General features: G+C 39.6%; 1 protein-coding gene across 5 annotated transcripts in view; it reads right to left on the bottom strand.

The window, feature by feature from the left end:
• Positions 1-18,007, bottom strand: part of DHX57 (DExH-box helicase 57) — a 55,819-nt gene that overhangs the window by 12,189 nt on the left and 25,623 nt on the right. For 4 of the 5 annotated variants that reach the window (XM_087863719.1, XM_045809030.2, XM_045809032.2 and 1 more), the window contains 10 exons: positions 15,057-15,190; positions 14,126-14,180; positions 12,074-12,279; positions 10,477-10,593; positions 6,861-6,957; positions 5,893-6,066; positions 5,094-5,294; positions 3,634-3,910; positions 1,304-1,399; positions 1,136-1,219 (listed from right to left, as the gene is read on the bottom strand). In XM_087863719.1, coding sequence (XP_087719845.1) covers positions 1,136-1,219; positions 1,304-1,399; positions 3,634-3,910; positions 5,094-5,294; positions 5,893-6,066; positions 6,861-6,957; positions 10,477-10,593; positions 12,074-12,279; positions 14,126-14,180; positions 15,057-15,190 — 1,441 coding nt within the window. Of the gene's footprint in view, positions 1-180; positions 311-1,135; positions 1,220-1,303; positions 1,400-3,633; positions 3,911-5,093; positions 5,295-5,892; positions 6,067-6,860; positions 6,958-10,476; positions 10,594-12,073; positions 12,280-14,125; positions 14,181-15,056; positions 15,191-18,007 lie in introns of all 5 variants that reach the window. The other variant, XR_015725279.1, reaches the window with a different exon arrangement.

Genomic DNA, 18,007 nt, shown 5'->3' with positions numbered 1-18,007 from the left:
TCATTTATTTTGTTAAGCCTCCTCAGGTGAATCTAATGTGCAGCCAGGATTGAAAATTACTGCTTTCGGTGTCCTTGGAACAAAGCTAGAGCCCGTGTCCCCTTGCGATGCCTCACTGCAGTGCACCTCGAGGCAGGGGAGAAGGCAGGCCAACAGTGGGATGCTTCTGAAGTCTCTTACTTCATTTTAAATAACCAAATTCATTCACTTCTGCATTTCTTCAGTGAATCTTTACTGAGCGTCAGCTGTGTGCTAAGCACGGGGATACAGTGTTGAACAAATCGGTAAGGCCTCTGCTCTGAAGGAGCTTCTGGGATAGAGAGATAAATAAAAAAATGTCAGGTAGTGGTAAGCACTAAGGACATTAATTGTCTTCTACTCCAGGACATCTTTTAATACGAAAACAAAGCTACTTCCCCTTCCCCAGCCTGAAAATCTCTGAGTAAAACAGATGCTTGCCAAGATGTGTACCAACATTATTCTGGCTTCTCCTACCACTTTGGAAAGGCACGTACAACACTGTCACAACAGAGGACAGAGCCCTGTCCACTATGGCCCAGAAAGTAAGAAACCTTCTCTTTCTTGTGCTCTCATTACTGACATCTCAGCCTCTGATGGACGTAAGGACAATTAACAAAGCCTGGTTCAGGACTCATTCTCTGGTTTCGTGGAGAACGTAAGGAGCTTGATGATGGTCACAGACTGCTCTGAGAACAGGACTACTGCTATGGTCCCTCTCTCCAGAATAAAGCACATATGTATAAGCATATGATTTTCATATAATTTCAGGGGTTTACGGATCCAGGTTAAGAATGCCTGGTAGAATTACTGAAAAAACTGACTTCCGGTAAGCAGTAATCGTCACAGAGTCTATATTCTCCTAACCTCCACATAAGTAAACACAGATTCACTGAAGAGAGGAAAAGTGGGTCAGTTGAAAGGCTCAGTGCAGAAGGCCTCATGTCAGAGGATGTAAAACAGAAGTGTGCTTTACACAGCTGGTAAAGCCAAGCATATTCCGGAAGTGACACTTCCAATGTCGAGGCAGGACACGGGAGACAAGATTGCAACACCCTCTGGAGCGTGGCTACAACAGAAAAACAAATGAAAACAAGCTGTCCCAGAAACAACTCACCTGAAGAACCCTTCCAGACAAGAAGTTCTGTCTGCAGTAATTGTAACTTGCACGCATTCCTTCTTTCGTACTCAGCTGCCATCCCTAAATTTTGGAGAAAATAAAAGTGAACTTACTCTTTAGTGCCAATTTTGGTAATACACTTCAGCTATTAAGTTATATACTTACCTTATATGCTTGTAGAAGAGCCAGATAGTCGCTGTTTGCAAATGCAAATTCTAGCTTTTTCTGGTTAGCTTCCTCTTTTTTATCCCAGGGAGACACCTAAATGAGGAAAACCAGGTTCTAAGGGCACATTTTACCTGAGGTTTCTTTCTTTCTTCCTTCCTTTTTTTTTTTTTCTTCAAGATTTTATTTTTAAATAATCTCTACACCCAGCGTGGGGCTTGAACTTACAACCCCAAGATCAAGAGTTGCATGCTCCATGGACCAGCCAGCCAGGCGCCTCGTGATTTTTGACAAGAATACCAAGACCATTCAATGGTGAAAGAACAGTCTTTTCAACAAATGGTACTGGGACAACTGAACAGTCATATGCAAAAGAATGAAACTGGACTCTTACCTATGCCATTTACAAAAATTAACTCAAAACAGACCAAAGACCATAACGTAAGAGCAAAAACTATAAAACTCTTATGGGGCACCTGGGTGGCTCTGTCAGCTGGTGTCCAACTCTTGATTTCAGCTCAGGTCATGATCTCAGGGTTGTGAGATCGAGCTCCATGTCGGGCTCCGCGCTGAGCGTGGAGTCTGCTTAAGATTCTCCCTCTCCCTCTGCCCTTTCTCCCCACTAAAAAAAATAAATAAAAATAAAATTATAAAACTTACAAAAAAACATAGGGATAAATGGGACAAATCTTCATAACTTTGGATCTGGCAATGGATTTTTTTTGAGTGTAGTTGACACACAATGTTATATTAGTTTCAGGTATACAACACAGCAATTTGACAAGTCAATAATTGATACATTATGCTGTGCTCACCACAAGTGTAGCTATCATCTGTCATCATATAACACTATTACAATATCGTTGACTATATTCTTTACGCTGTGCCTTTTATTCCCATGACTAACTGGAAGCCTGTATCTTCTACTCCCCTTCAGCCATTTTGGCAATGGAGTCTCTTTTTTTGGAGGGGGGGATTCTTAACTATGACAATGGAAACTCAAGGAAGAAAAAACTGGATAAACTGGATTTCATCAAAATTTAAAACGTTTGTGTTTCAAAGGACATATCAAGAAAGTGAAAAAGGTAACCCACAGAATGGGAGAAAATATTAGCAGATCATATTTCTCATAAGGGACCTGTATCCAGAATATATAAACAACTCTTGCAAATCAATCATAAAAAGATGAATAACCCAATTAAAAAACGGGCAAAGGATCTGAATAGACATTTCTTGAAAGAAGATATACAAATGGCAAATAGGCAAATGAAAAGATGTTTACTATCATTAGCCATTAGAGAAATACAAGTCGAAACTACAAATTCACACCCCCAGGATTATAGTAAAAAAGTCAGATAATAATAAGTGTTGGTGAAGATGGGGAGAAACTGCAACCCTGATAAAAGGCTGGTGGAATGTAATGTGCAGCTACTCTGGAAAAAGAACTAGAACTTCTTGAGAAAGTTAAATATAGAGTTAATATTTGATCCAGTACTTTTATTCCTAGGTATATACCTAAGACAAATGAAAACATATGTCTGCATAAAAACTTGTACATGAATGTTTACTGGCAAAGGTGGAAACAATCCCAAATGTTCATCCAGAGCTGAATGGATAAACAAAATGTGGTATGTCCATACAAAGGAATATCACTTGGCAAAGGAACCAAGTACTGATTATACTGTACAAAGATGCACCGTAAAAGCATTATGCTAAGTGAAGAAGCCAGTCACAAAAGACCATAAATTATATTATTTCATTAACAGGAAATGTCTGGAAGAGGTAAATCTATGAAGACAGAAAGCAAACTGGTGGTTGCCTAGCACTGCAGCAGATGAGGGATTAGAGGGGGAAAAAGGGAGTGACTGCTAAGGGGTTTCTTTATGAGTTAATAAAAATGTTCTAAAACTGACCATGACGAGGACCACATAAACTAAAATTTACTGAATGTATAATTTAAACGGGCAAATTATATTTCAATAAAGCTGTTTAAAAAAAAGTGGTCCAATGTATTTACTGTCTTCTAAAATCATGCTGGGGTACTTTTGCTTGCTTGCATTTTCTGATTTTTCTTTAGTGAGCAAGGATGGAGCAGATACAATAAAAAGCACATTTAGATTATTTCAATAAGTTGGATCTTTAGTTCTTAATCTTTATTTGAGGTATGGATTTCTCTGAGGATCAGACAAAAGTTATAGACATCATGACCTAAGATTTCCCATATATCATCCTCACAAGAAAATGTGTGGGGAGGCTCACATAACCCTGAAGCCCCCATGGTCCCCTTAGAGATCTCTGGACTCCAGTTTAGATGAATGTTGTTTACTTACAAAAGGAGACTTAAAAGCCAAACTGGCAGCAATGGTGAGGGCAGGATCCAGACAGCGGAAGATAGACCCAAACAGCATCAGTTTGCCGATTCTCACATCCACGGGCAGAGAGGCCAAGTGATACCCTAGGGGGGTCAGCTTTTCATCTGGAGTTAATGCTCCTAAGTCTCGTAATCGTATTTTTGAGGCGCGGAGAGAGTCAGTGTGCGGCGGCTCAATGAGCCGAGAGAACACAGACTGGAGATTGTGAGTGCTAAACATCTCTAAAATTTTAATTCTACAAAAAGAAAACAAAATAGTAATTTTTCCATTTTATTTCTGGAGAGATGACACAGAGGAGAAAGCTTCTTTCTTGAAAGAAAATAGCTGATAATTTCCCAGACATATGCTTTCATAAGCCAGACAATGCTAGTTTAAATACTTTTTCTTTTGGGGGGTGAGGGGCAGAGGGAGAGAGTGAGAGAATCTTAAGCAGACTCTGAGCTGAGCATAGAGCCCGGAGCAGGGCTCCATTTTCCCACCCGAGATCATGATCTGAGTTGAAATCAAGAGTCAGACGCCCAACCGACTGAGCCACCCAGGCGCCCCTGAGCTGTTTTTAAATCATATGTACTATGTAATTACATTTTCCCTCTCATCCTCCCTCATGGGTCACTCAACTTCCAAAGCTTTCTCAAATCCCTTCGCTCCTCTTCATTTGCACTGTTACTACGTTAGTTCGAGGCAACTGCTTGCCCAACTTCTTAAGACCTGATCGTGGACACTTAAAAGTGGGGCCTGGGTCTTGATTCCTACATGTCTCTAGTGCTTAGCTCAACCCTTGGCAAATGGGAAGGCTTTTAAAATATACAGCTGGATAAAAGGAGAGCTATAACATCTTTGTACAAGGAACTTTTTATTATTTTATGGGCATACTCCCTCAATGCAGTGACTGGGTGAGAGGGCATGGCTAGTGTGAGTTCTTACATACACCAAGCACATTTTCAGAAAGGTTGAACCAAAGGTGGCCCAGCTTCAGTAACACTGAGTTCATCACTCTTTCATTAAATCCTATTTTATGATATTTGTTCTTGTTTGTTCATCAGGTAAATGAGGGTGTTTTTCAAGTTGCTTTTGTTCACTTTGCTCTGATAATGAGGCTGTAGATTTTTTTACCTTTGATGATTTAATATTGGTGTTGCCCCTAGCAGAAACTTCCTGATAAGTTAGATTATTTTCCTGATTACCAATGCATTCTTAAGCTCTATTTTAGGGCCATTCTTTGCAATGTAAGAGATCTTCATGTGCAAAAAGTTACAACGAATGGGAAAGGCAACACTGAAGAGCTCTTCCTTTGCAAATGAGTAAGTTCATCCACGTCCACTCTCAGCAAAACGTTTTCTACTAAGAAGAAAACAGGGAACTTAGGGTGAGAACCATGTAGACCTTCCAGAAGGCAGAACACAGAGATCAAGGTGTACCTCAGACACAGCTGCTCCAACGGCACTCTCTGTATCTCTGGTAGCTGCTGCTTTAACAGCTGGTGATGGAAGTGATGGCTGGTGAATAAGTGGAAGCAGACCCCAGAGGCAACACGGCCCGCTCGACCTTTTCTCTGCAGAGCATTGGCTTGAGAGACGAAAGTATCCTCTAGGCTTTCCATCCCTTTACTGGCGTCATATCTACAGAGAAAAAGAAAACGGAAAAAGGAATGATTTTATAAAAACATGGCTAAGACCCTACTTAGCATGGACAGAATAGATGCACTACCTTACCGCCACGGAAGGCACAGTGTCCTGTGTGTTCTAGGATAGTTCAGTCCCTGCTGGGAGCACAGAGTGCGATTTCAGTGGCATCAAATGCTGGTGAATCACATACAGTCCTTTATGCAACTTTTTCTTTTTTTGGTATTTATTTGACAAATAAAAACCGTATATACTTAAGGTGTACAATGTGACGTTTTGATATATGTGCGCACCGTGACGTGGTTACCGCAGTCAAACTAATTAACACACCCATCGCCACCTAGATCACCGATTTTCATTCAAGCACATGAAAAGCATATAAAAAAAAAAGAGAGGAAAAATAATTACTTCTAAGGTAAAACCTGAAACTTTCCACCTCCATTGGACTTTGAGACTATGGTCCCGGTACAGAATCACTCACATACACCCACACAGTTTTCATAAAAACCCGTGTGGCTCAAGAGCGTCAGTCGCGGACATGGCACGCTCCCTGAGACCTCATTAGCCCTCCTCTGGCAGCGCCGGAAGAGAATACCTCTTCTCTTTCATTTTCCCAGAATCGATGACATAGACAACATCGTCGATGGTTATGGATGTCTCCGCAATGTTGGTGGAAATTATAATCTTGGTTACACCCACAGGGGGTTTTACAAACACCGCCTGCTGCTCTTCACTGGATAAAGATGAATGAAGTGGGTGAACCACACATCTGAAAGGAAACAGAAGCACATTTAGTGTTCTAGCACAAAAGGCTGAAACTGGATTAATGGTGGGTGAATTTCTATTAAAATTAACAACAGGACTCCAAGTATCAGCAGCTTCTCTACAACCTGCCCTCAGGGTCCAGCTCTTCTAAATGGGAAGGTTCCTTCTGAGTCTTCCAGAACACGTACTCTGTTCTATGAACTAGAAACCTTGTAGCACCTTGGGGAAAACTGGAGTGTGACTCAGTAGTAAATATTCAAGAAGACTATATTGTTGATATCCTACAAGTAACGAGCCTAGAGCACACTGACAGCAGAGAGTCATTTTTCCCCTATCTTTAAGCCCAGGAATGAGAGACAGTGATGTATGCTAAGACTTCATTCTTGTATTTCTAGGGAGTGTTCCTCTCTTCAGTACTTGTCCCCTTAGATATGAAAACACAGGTCTTGCTACTGGAAAAGAAACTGTTACAAATTACTTTTTTCTCAAATGGCAGCATTTCTTTGTTGTTACTTACACTGGCTTCTTCCGTCCCCCGTATGTGGCAACTGAAATTACATGCAATTTTGCTGAGTCACTATGCTAAGTGAAGAGAAATATTTTTATTTAATGGAATGGGAATGATTGATTCCCTGGAACAAATAGGTTTGTCTACTTCCAGCTGGCATAAACAAACATATTCTTGAGGAGTGACACCAGGGTCTAAAGAGGGTGATGGCTGTCAGAGAGAGTTCTGGTTATTCATCTTTGCATGTCACTGCAACAAATGATTAAGGATATGGAAAGCAATTAACTTACCGATGACTGCGTCTGTTGTTGAAAAGAGAATTAGACTGTAGCTGTTCATATAGCATTTTGATTTCTGCTAGTCCCGGTAAAAATACAAGTATAGCACCTGGGTACATAAAAACAATCAATGAGGGGCGCCTGGGTGGCACAGCGGTTAAACATCTGCCTTCAGCTCAGGGTGTGATCCCGGCGTTGTGGGATCGAGCCCCACATCAGGCTACTCCGCTATGAGCCTGCTTCTTCCTCTCCCACTCCCCCTGCTTGTGTTCCCTCTCTCGCTGGCTGTCTCTATCTCTGTCAAATAAATAAATAAAAAATCTTAAAAAAAAAAAAAAAAACAATCAATGTGATAGACACAAAAAAGGAAAAACTAATATGGACTAGGGAACTGTTTTAAATTTTAAAAATGTAATAATCTGAGATTTTTTTCACTATCAATTTTCTTTGTAAAGTCCCTAGGGGTTTAAATGGATAGCACTGTTTTTCATACATTTTCTGACTTAACTGCAAAATGAATGGGGTATTATCTTTCTACAAGAGGAAAAACTGAAGTATAGAAAAATGTAATACCTCAAGTTACATAAGAATCATTCGCAAAGCTCTTTAAACATACTTCTTCAGTGCACTGGGCACTGACATTGTTTCTAGGAAGAGTTATCCTTCTAATCTTGTAAGACACGAATACTCTTCTATTAGTAAATAAAATCCATAAACATTTTACTGGAAATGAGAAAAAGAAAATACAATTGGCTGGCCAACCTGATAACCTAAATTCGGATATATGTTGGAGAGGCAGCACATTAACCACGTCATATTAACAATTAATGGGCTTTTAAATTTTACATTAAAGAAAATAAGCAGTGATAACTAATTATAAAATACTTCTGTGCCAAGAGTGGGCACTCAGCAAGTTACCTTCTTTTGTGCTTTATTCGGAGAAGAAACTGACACCATCTTCACTAGCCCCTCCTTTAATCCCACAGATATTTATTGGGTGTCTATGTCAGCTCTGTGCTAGGTACAATGAAATAGAAACCAAAGATCTGCCTACAAGGAACATAAGACCTATTATTTATCACAGTTATTCTCCCCACTAAGTAAATAAGGAAACTAAATTATTACAAAAAGGAACCCTGAAGGAGGCAAGAGACATCTTTGAGGGTTAGTTTCAACACTTCATAGTATATAAGGCACGTTTACATACACTATCTCATTTGATCCTCACAACCACCCATTAAGGTTATTAGTACCTTTAAAGTGACTCGGTAACTTGGCCAGGTGACAGAGTTAGTAAAAGTGGGGCTTAGACACAAACCTAAGGTTTCGGGCACCAGACCCATGCTCTTTCCATTACACATTCCATGTTCCTCTCTACTAAAATACCACAACATTTAAGAGGGGTAAAATAGGGGCACCTGGGTGGCACAGTTGGTTAAGCTTCCGACTCTTGGTTTTGGCTCAGGTCACGATCTCGGGGTTGTGATCTCAGCCCTGGGATAGGGTCTGTGCTCAGCAGGGAGTCTGCTTAGGTTTCTCTCTCCCTCTCCCTTTGTCCTACCCCCACCCTCTCCATGCTCTCTCTTTAAAATAAATAAATGCATTTTTTAAAAGATTTTATTTATTTATTTGAGATGCTCCATGTCACAACCCTGACATCACGACCTGAAGTGAAACTAAGAGTCAGTCGCTTGTGCCACCCAGGCACCCCATAAATAAATCAAATGTTAAAAAAAAAAAAAAAAAAGCGGTAAATAATCTAGATGGATGGGAAAAAATTTTTGTCTATATTTTTATGTGTCTCCTGATCTGCTCTGCCCTCACAGCTTGACCACCTGTATTGGGGATAACTTTATTATTATTATTTTTTAAATAAAGTAAGCTCTACACCCAACCTGAGGCTTGAACTCACAACCCCCAGATCAGGAGTCACATGCTTTACCGACTGAGCCAGCCAGGCGCCCCTGTATCAGGGATATCTTTAATATTCACAAACATATCAGAGTCCCTACTTACTACATTTAATCTGCTTTGAATTCAGGTAATTTTCTAACAGTTCTTTTTGTCTGCTGTGCCTGATGTTTTTCAAAAATCACCTTTTCCTCTGGGAGAAACAAGACATTCAGCCCAGTGATAATGCATTAGCCAACACTGACTACTTGCCAAGAGATAACAAACAAGGCACTTTAAGCCTTTCACGTGGCTCATACATCTCTTTAGAAAATATCACACAATGATCGATTACAGTCTAAGCAGAGGAGGGCAGCCATTCCCACGTCTCTAAAGCACTTTGCAGGGAGCACATCATGGAATTGCTTAATTTACGATCACCCGACAGAGCCTGCGTCTGTTCATGTGACAATTATTTACTCTGTACCTAAATATTCCAGGTGTCGTCCTGGGGTCTGAGGAACACAGTGGGGCAGGATAAATCCTATTCTTAAGGAGTTTGCATTCTATTGAAGGAAACTGTCAGTAAGCAGAATTATAACTCTGGATATTGTGAAGTGCTATAATGAAAATGAAAATCACTTTTGGATATCATGATAAAGCAAGGGGTGAGGGGTGAGAAAACAGATAGGGTGGTCAGAGAAGACTTCTCTAAAGAGAAGATATTTGACAGAAACCTGAGTGATGGGAAGGTTTAGTTATGAGAAGATCTGGGGGATAAAGGACTGCAAGTGAGGTTAAGAAGGCCACTGGGATGGGAAGACAGTGAGTAAGGGGAAAGCAGGGACTGCTCTGGGTCACGGCAGCAGCAGTAGTAACAGTGATCGCAGCAATAATAATGATGATGTATGTTATAATTACAACGTTACCATCTACTGGGCATTAACTAGATGCCAGGCACTATGTTAAGTGCTTTACATATGGTTTCTTTCTTTCTTTCTTTCTTTCTTTCTTTCTTTCTTTCTTTCTTTCTTTCTTTCTTTCTTTTTTTTTAAGATTTTATTTTTAAGTAATCTCTATACCCAACACGGGGCTCAAACTCACAATCCCAAGATCAAGAGTCACATGGTCCACGCACTGAGCCAGCCAGGTGCCCCCTACATATGGTTTCTTTTAATCCTAAAAATAGCTGTATGTCAGAGGAATTATGATTGTCATCATTTCACAAACAAGGAAACTGAGGCAGAGCAAGGATAAGGACTCCATCTGAGACTACACATTCCTGAGCAGCAGAGCTGGAAGTTTATCAGACCCCAAAGCCGGTTCTTTTAACCCCCCTGCCCTGTGACCTTCATGTGCAAAGTCTTCACGGGATTCAAACACGCATTACCAGACTCCCATTTAGCCTGGGCTGAGTGTTTACTATGTGGCTCGCCCAGGCCTTCTTTTCAGCTTTCTGCTTTTTGTACTTTGTATTGTTGGCATCTTTTTGTTCAGCGGGAAGAAGAGAACGCTGAGCAACAAGGAATGAGTGAGCCTCAAAAAATAAAATGTAAAATCTCCCCCTGAAAAGCCTAACAAGCAACATTACACGCAATTGGGGGGTGAAAAAGCAAGGGTGGGGGCGAGGGAGGGCTCCAGGAAGGGAGGCCGCCCCCACAGCACCCACTATATCTCAGTGAGTGAGCTGCCTTCCCTTTTGCCGTCTTACACACAAACGAAGACAAGAAGTGGTTACCTGGAGGGTAGGAGTGCTTTCCATCTACAATCCACTCTAACAAGGCCTCTATTAATTCAAGATTCACCTTTTCGAAATCCATGATGGACATTGTTTTGATGACCGATTTGCTAACCCCTGAAAGAAAGGTAAAAAATCAGAAGGATAATTATACCTTATTAAAGACAATGATCCTGTGAACTAGGTGAGTTTCCTGATTTAATGACATACACATTCACATTTATGCACCAAAATGAATTGTTTTCTTTCAGTCTCTCAGAAAATACATGCTTACTAGGAGCACTTTTTGCTTGAACAATGACTCATAACAGGCACCTGACCCTGCTGGAAAGGCCCAGATTGGCCACGTTTTCCTTTCTTCCTTCCCCTCTTTTATCCATCACACATTTTATTGACAATTTAAATCCTAGAAACAAAATTCAAAGTCAAATACACTTTAAAAAGCCCTTCCAGATTCAATCAAGTCATGGGTCAGACCAGATGCCAGGGAAATCAATGGACAGAGACCACAGCCTTCACCAACATCCTCACGAGAGTGACTCTAACCTTTAGGTTCCTTTGAGAAAAGGACAAAAGTTCTGGATTTTCCCTGAAAAATACATGTGATTTTAATGGCTTCACCAACAACCCCTGAGGTCTAGTCACAGACTTTTAGGTTAGGGTTTCCACTCTCCTCCTAATTTATCTGAGGCCTAGTGAAGGATACAGTTCTTTGGGCTGTACTATGCACCTGAGCTCTTTTAAAAACAAACAGCATACTCTTGGGGAGACTCCAAAGACAAAACCAAATGGAGGGACATTCTACAAAATAACTGGCCCAAACTCCAAAAAAATGTCAAGATCTTAAAAGAAAAATACAGGCTGGCGAGTTTTTCCAGACGAAAAGAAACTAAAGACACATAACAACAAATGCAATATGTAATTGTGGGTTGGATTCTGGACCAGAAAAAAACAGAAATAAAGAACACTTTTAGATAATTGGCAAAATTAGAATTTTGACTATGGATCAAATAATAGTATTATATCAGTTAAATATCTTCATTTTGATCATGTCTGGTGTTTATGCTTTGAAGAAATACATATTAAAATATTAGGGATTAGGGGACATTGTATCTGCAACTTACTCAAAAGGTTCAGAAAAGAAATATATACATGTGCACAGAGCAAATGATAAAGCAAATGAAGCCAAATATTAATAATCGGTGAACTGGGGTGGAGGATACAGGCGAGTTCACTGGATAGTCCTGCCACCTTTAATTTTGAATTTGCAATCATATCAAAATAAAAAGTTATAAAATACTCAAGAATACATTTATATTTCACTATTTCCCAATTTTTCTATAATAAACACATTTTTTATAATCAGAAAAAAACCTGGTAAATACAGTAACAATTACATCCAACATGTGTTGGAACTGCTATTTTTCTTTTTTTTCCTTTTTGGAACTGCTATTTTTCTAAGTCAAAGGTTGTTCTGATGGATTAAGACAATGTAGCTATGAGATAAGAGCCACGTTGTTGTTCCTCTGGATCACCATGGGGGAAAGAACTAGTTACCTTCGGCATAAATGTAACATTCCCCCAGGAAACGCATTACCTTTATAGCGGGCCAGGAGCTGCTTGAAATCTAACTGCTGATCTGGCACTGCGTCTCTGACCGAATCCTGGGGCTGGAGGTGAAGAGAGAGCCTCAGGTCTTCCTCTACTTCTTCAAAGGCAGTTCTGCTGCGCCTTGCTTTCAGCTTCTCCTTTGTCATCTGCTTCGTGGAGCGCATATATGGGCTCCCATCCTGTAACACATACCTGAGGAAGGAAGACAAAGGAATGGGTCCGTGGGGGCGCCTGGGTGGCACAGTGCTTAAGTGTCTGCCTTCGGCTCAGGGCGTGATCCCGGCGTTGTGGGATCGAGCCCCACATCAGGCTCCTCTGCTGTGAGCCTGCTTCTTCCTCTCCCACTCCCCCTGCTTGTGTTCCCTCTCTCGCTGGCTGTCTCTATCTCTGTCAAATAAATAAATAAAATCTTAAAAAAAAAAAAAAAAGGAATGGGTCTGTGTGTATGTGGGTCTGCTGGCGAGAAATGAAAATGTTCACCGATTTACATGCTCGTTCTGCATAATGTTGCTCTGTTTCTGCCCAACCCATGTGCTGCTCTTCCACCAGTCCAGGGTTCCGCTGGCTGGGCCCTATTTCTGGGAGGGGACACACTGGAATGATTTTAGTTCTGTCTCAAGATCATTCTGGCGGCAGTGAGATTGAGGCAATGAGTCTGAGTTTGAAAGTGAGAGAATAAAGACCGGGAAACTAGTTGAAAGATTAATTTCCCCAGAGATTCACATTCCACGGAAGTGGGATGGGGCCCGGAGAATAACAGTTGTAATAAGCTCCCTACATATGCTTATTGCACACTAATATTTGAGAGCCACTGGTTTGGGGTTTTTAGCTTGAGAATATTGTACCATTAAATAAACAGAGCTAGGAGTGGGGCTTCTTAGAAATGGAAGGAGCAGGGGGAAGGAGAACAATTCTGAATTGAATTCAGGTGCCAGACATCAAGGGTACTTTACTTCTGGAACTCAGAGGTCTGGAATGAAGATAATGATCTGGGAATTCTTGGCACAAAGGTGACATCTGAAATCACATGAGTCTAACAGAGGGATGAAAGAGTTTTACAGTGAGAAGAAATAGTACAAGGATAAAACCACAGGGAGTCTTCAAGGCTGAAGAGTGGGAAGAGGAATCAGGGCTTTCAAAGGAGAAAAATGTTTGTATCCAATGGAAATGACCATTTTCTACCCAGTACTGAAATTACAGACATCTTAACACTCACACTATACAGCACGCTCCCAGAGGCTTGCATGATGACGATGATACCAGCTAACATTTATAAAGCATTTAGCTCTGCGCCAGGCACAGTTCTACGCACTCTGCAGCTACTAACTCCAAGAATTAACTAATTAATTAATCCTCATAACAACCTTGTGAAGCAGCTATTTAATAATATCACCATTTTATGTATGATGAAACTGAGTCACAGAGAGATTAAGCTACTTATCAATGTCAGTTAGTAAGCAGAAGGATTTTTTTTTTAATTCTTTATTTTAAGTAATCTCTATACCCAATGTGCTCAAACTCACAACCCTGAGATCAAGAGTCACACGCTCCTCCAACTGGGCCAGCGAGACGCCCCTAGTAAGTAGAAGGACTGGCAGTCTACCTGCCGAATTGGTCTTTTTCTTTCTTATTAAATTTTCCATATATTTGTTCCTTCATCATTTTTTAAATAGACTTCAGCAGAAGGTATAGCGATTTCCTGATACCCCCCGCTCCCTACATATGCAAAGCCTCCCTCGTTATCAATAACCCCCCACCAGAGTGGTATCATTGTTGTAACTGATGAACGTCCAGTGGTACATCATGAACACCCAAAGCCTACAGTTTACATTAGGGTTCCAGTCAGTATGGACAAAATACAATACTGTCTGTGAACTGCAAATAATTTGTATAATACTTGCTGAAAGGGGAAAACAAAATGCTCAAGCAGAAAAATTAGAAGAAAAATGAACACATCTGTTAAAATGCTTGCACACTGAGGTCAAATGATAACTCTTTTCAAAGGCTTTCACCAAACCTTCATTAGTATCTTCCTTACCTCGTCACAGCAATTGCATCTTCCAGAAAAAACTGATCGACAGGAAATGTACGACCTAGAAGAACAAGAAAATAAAAGAGAAAAGCCTCAGAATACCTGTTCAACTATTTTGAAATAAATAGTTGGTATATGCAAAATTCTCTTAAAACAAAGCTTGGCACAACAGGAATGGTTGTTCTGTGGTCTTAAAAATACCAAAAAAGAAAACAAACACTTTCAATGATCAAAATTAGAAGGGATAGATTCCAGCTCGTAAAACAAACCCAGAAGTGCATAGGTAGAGAGATGCTCATTTAGTAATAAGACTTTTTTTAAACCTCTCTCTTTTTTTTTTAAATCTGTTACACTTTTCCCACCCTCCCCTTCTCCCCCTCAGGGAACTTTGAACCATTCAACAACTAGAAGAAATAGTACGATTATTCGTCAAAATTGTCACCAAATTGTCCCTTTGGCAATCAATTGCAGAAGGTTAGAGCAAAGCCCAAGGTGATAAATAAATCCCACAATGACACTGGGAAAGCACCAAGAGACATAGACTATTCAACTTCACTTTTTCCCAGAGTAGACAACGCCCAGAAAGTTAGAAGAATCCAGCAATGAACCAATATGCTTATACACAGAGACAACTTCCCTCTTTATGACAGATTACCATTATTAACTCACACTTCGATGTTACACACATGGAATGCCAGAAATCCTAATAACCTAGACTTTTTAAGAAAGCATATATAAAACTAAAATCTCTTAACAAGTGGATATATGTCACTTCTTTATTTATTTCATTATATGGTCATAATTTTGCTTGTTATAAACAAATCACTTCTCTAGAAAATAGGTATAAATACCTGTTATTTTGTATCTCAAATGAACTTTAAAAATAATTATATTTGCTTATTAGAACAATGCATATTTAAGGATGCATTTTAATCACCTGGTATAGTAATAACCGGGCAGGAACTGAAATATTCTGAAAAGAGTTCAGCATTTAAAGTTGCACTCATTAGAATAACTTGAAGAGTTGGTCTCTGCAACACAATGTCCTTCAAGACTAGCAGCAAGAAGTCACTAAAGGAAATAAAAGAAACACCCGAAGATCAAATTCATAAAAATGAATTAACTTTTGATGTATTTTTTAAAAGATTTTATTTACTTATTTGACAGAGAGAGAGAGAGCACAAGCAGGGGGAGGGAGAAGCAGGCTCCCCACTGAGCAGGGAGCCCAATGTGGGGCTCAATCCCAGAACCCTGGGATCAACTTTCGATGTATTTTGAACAATGAATGTATAAGACCTATGTGAAAAAAACCCAAAAAAACTATAAATCTCCGAAAGATGTGTCATGATCCTAGATGTAAAGACTTAAAATTATAAAGACATCTCCCAAATAAACTAAATTCAGTGTAGTACCAATCCAAACACTAACAGGATCTATCACTGCATTTGGTAATCCTACTTCTTGATATCTGCATGTACATAATGAAGATACAAAGCATTGTATCTTTGTACAGTTATTTCAAAACAAAACAATCGCATTGTTTATAATAGCAAAACAATGGAAACTACTTAAATGTCCATCCACCAAGAAGTGGTTAACTACAACAAAATCACCCATTCTATGGAATAACATGAGGCAGATAAAAGGAATAAGGTAGAGCTTTAGATACCGACGTGAAAACACCCGTAAGACATAGTGAAAGAAACCCAAGTTATAAAACAATTTGTGCTGCAGAAAAGCAATACCCTCACTGGTCCCCCTGCTCCACCCTGTCCCCTTGCAATCTATTCTCAACAGAGCAGACCCACAATTCTATTCAAATAGAAATCTTACTGTGCCACTCTTCTGCTCATAATCCTCTGATGACTTACTGAAGTGCTCACAAACAAGTTAGGCCCTACCCGACGGGATCTGCATCACCACCGCTCATCTCCTGCTGCTCTCCCCTTATGCACTCGCTCCAGCCACGCTGTCCTCCTTGCCGTCCTTGAAGCATGTACCTCAGGTCCTCTGCACATGTTATTAATTGGCCAGTAACGCGATTCTCCTACACATTCATTCACAGGTAGTTCCCTCACTTCCTTCAAGTCGTTACTCAAAGATACCTTTTCAGCCAGGCCTTCCCCGGCCACCCTATTTAAAAATTCAAAGGCTCCCCCTGCATCTCATATCACCCTTTCTCTTCTTAGCGCTTAAAATATTTTACTATATTTCACTTACTTATCTTTCTTATTGTTGAGCTCACCCATTAGAATATAAGCTCTATGAGGACAAGGATTTTGGTCTTTTTTGTTCACTAATAAAAGTAATCTAGAACAATGTCTGGAATGTAGTAGGTGCTCAATAAATATTCACTGACTTACTAAATGAACATATCATTTGTGTAAGAAAAAAAGGCCAGAAAACAAAAGTACCTATTTCTAACAAAGTAAACATATATGTCAATGTATAGAAGGACATATCATCAGTCTGATCACCATAGTAATCTCTGGGGAAGAGACTGGTAATGGTTTGAAAGTGTGACGGGGGACTTCCATTTTATCTGTATTGCTTGAAAATATATATATATATTAATTGTAGGCCCCATGCCCAATGTGGGGCTCAAACTCTCGACCCCAAGACCAAGAGCTGCATGCTCCACCAACTGAGCCAGGCAGGCGCCCCCCGTATTGCTTGAATTTTTCATGAGAGCGTATTCTTATATTATTTAGTTCTCTTTAATTTCATGAGCTAATTTAATTACATTGATGATTTTTTTCTTTTTTAGGGAAAAGGAAATAACATAACACTAGGAAATGCTTCAATAATTTATGGTACATCCATACTTTAAAATCTCCTTATGCAATTATTAATAATAACTTCAAAGACAGCTCATGCTATTATGTTAACTGTTACATCAAAAGCAGCACACAAACTCCAATGTTTGTAGAGACACCTATCTCTCCCTACCACATCTCTCCCCTAACGCCTAATATACTCCCAGAAGAAAACAGATCAAAATTGTAACAGGTAATTACTATACAGGGGACAGAAACTATTCTTCTGGACATCTGATACTTGCCAAACATTTAGAAAAATCATACTATCTCTATGATCAGGAAATTTACTAAAAATTTTAAACTAACACATCTACAACTTTCCTATATCCAACCTTCAATCATGTCTATATTTTTATTATCTTGGTTCCTGGATTTTACTCCTGTTTTTTGTCGTTTTCCATCTGGGCTAGCAAATATTCCTCTACTTTTTCTTATAATTTGTAAACCTTTCCCAAAGATTGGTATTTGTAAATGTCCGAATCTCCCTTCTGCAGTGTGTAACTTATTTTTATTCAGATGTTAAAAATTTTTGTATTTTTAACTGTTGATATTCTGCAAATCATTAAATTTTATAAAAATCTTTCCCTTTTAAGAACACGACTGCCTTCAGAAGCCAGATCCAGTACTACGCTTCAGTTTCTCTGAATTTGGGGGAAAAAAATTGTTATGAAACCCAAAGCCATTCTTTACATTCAAAATTACACTAGATATAATCTCCCCTAAAATTTTAAATGTATTTTAATAATATAATCATTTAAATATTATTAGTCTGGTTTAATGTTATATTTGATTTCCTCCTCCAATTGTATAGTGAATATACTGAAAAAATTTTCTTCTTTCAAACGTTCACTTGAACATTTACCTGCAAAATGAAATGATTTACCATTTATTTTTTCCCCACTGTTTTCTGGAGTCTCTACAAAAAGATTATTTGACCCTTAAAGATTCCCAGTGTTTTGTGTATAGTCATGTAAAATTTATGGGATGCCTGGGTGGCTCAGTCAGTTAAGCGTCTGCTTTGGCTCAGAGGTCATGATCTCAGGGTCCTGGGATCGAGCCCCGCATCGGG

Source organism: Ursus americanus, chromosome 7 (genome assembly GCF_024610735.1).
Source record: "Ursus americanus isolate L20-20 chromosome 7, mUrsAme1.1.p, whole genome shotgun sequence".
Lineage (NCBI taxonomy): Eukaryota > Metazoa > Chordata > Mammalia > Carnivora > Ursidae > Ursus > Ursus americanus.
The sequence above is the reverse complement of the archived record's forward strand: the minus strand, read 5'-3'. Positions and strand labels throughout refer to the sequence as shown.